General features: G+C 38.9%; 1 protein-coding gene across 1 annotated transcript; it reads right to left on the bottom strand.

The window, feature by feature from the left end:
* LOC116136394 (pentatricopeptide repeat-containing protein DOT4, chloroplastic-like) lies at positions 1-1,054 on the bottom strand. Its single transcript, XM_031422114.1, has 3 exons — positions 750-1,054; positions 424-643; positions 1-309 (listed from the first exon to the last, which is right to left on the bottom strand). Exons 1-3 carry the CDS (start codon positions 1,052-1,054, stop codon positions 1-3), a joined length of 834 nt encoding a protein of 277 aa, XP_031277974.1.

Genomic DNA, 1,054 nt, shown 5'->3' with positions numbered 1-1,054 from the left:
CTAAAGAGTCGAACGACATCCTCTGAGACCATGTTGGGCATAACCCGATATCATGGCTGTCCATGAGACAGTATCAGGGTTAGAAATCCATTCAAAGATTCTTTCAAAGACCTTCTTTGCCTCATTTACACTGCCACATTTTGCATATATGTCCACCAGAGCATTCTTTATGCACTTGTACTTGTCCAACCCAGCCTTGCACAAAAGACCATGAATTTGCTGTCCGTACTCAAGAAAACAAAGCCTAGAATAAGAAACCAACACACTAGAGAAGGTAAACTGGTTGGGTCTAAAACCTTTTTCCCTCATCTGTTAAAAAATAGCCAGTGTTTCCTCTTATTCCGAGCATTGAGAGTGAGCAGTCACCAGGGTTGTCCATGACACCATATCTCTCTCCTCCATCCCGTAAAAACTCTTTTTTACGTATTCAGGAGCTCCACATTTGGCATATGCATCAACAGTTGCATTACAAACACTAATAACCATCATATCACGACTAGACTTCAAAACCATCCCATGAACTTCCTTCCCGAAATGTAAATACTTAAAATCAGCAATGGCATTGAATATACTACAATATGTATAGACATCCGATTTTATATTATTATGACGCATTCTTACATGGAGTTCCAAAGCTTCTTGGCTACAACCATTTTGTGAATAACCGGAAATCATGGCACTCCATGCAAAACTACTAAAATTTGAGTCAAAATAGCTCTTGCTTCATGTGGAGTCCACATTCCGAATACAGATCAATGGGAGCTGTCCCCACTTGCACATCAGACTCTACGCCCAACTCAAAGGAAACAGACTGAACTTCTTTCCCTTTGTCCATATCACCTAATTGCCCTACGGCTTTTGAAATACTAATTATTGTATATATATTCGGCCTGATTCCTTCATTCTTCATTTGAAGGAAATGATCAAATGATTCCAAATGCAGTCCATTTAATGTAAAACCCGAAATAATTGCATTCCAAGAAACTTCATTATGTTTTGTCAAGGTATCAAAAACCTTATTCGAGTCCACAATACTCCCCAAATTTGCATACAT

Source organism: Pistacia vera, unplaced genomic scaffold, assembly GCF_008641045.1.
Source record: "Pistacia vera cultivar Batoury unplaced genomic scaffold, PisVer_v2 Contig312, whole genome shotgun sequence".
NCBI classification, from domain to species: domain Eukaryota; kingdom Viridiplantae; phylum Streptophyta; class Magnoliopsida; order Sapindales; family Anacardiaceae; genus Pistacia; species Pistacia vera.
This window is presented reverse-complemented; position numbering and strand designations above follow the sequence as displayed.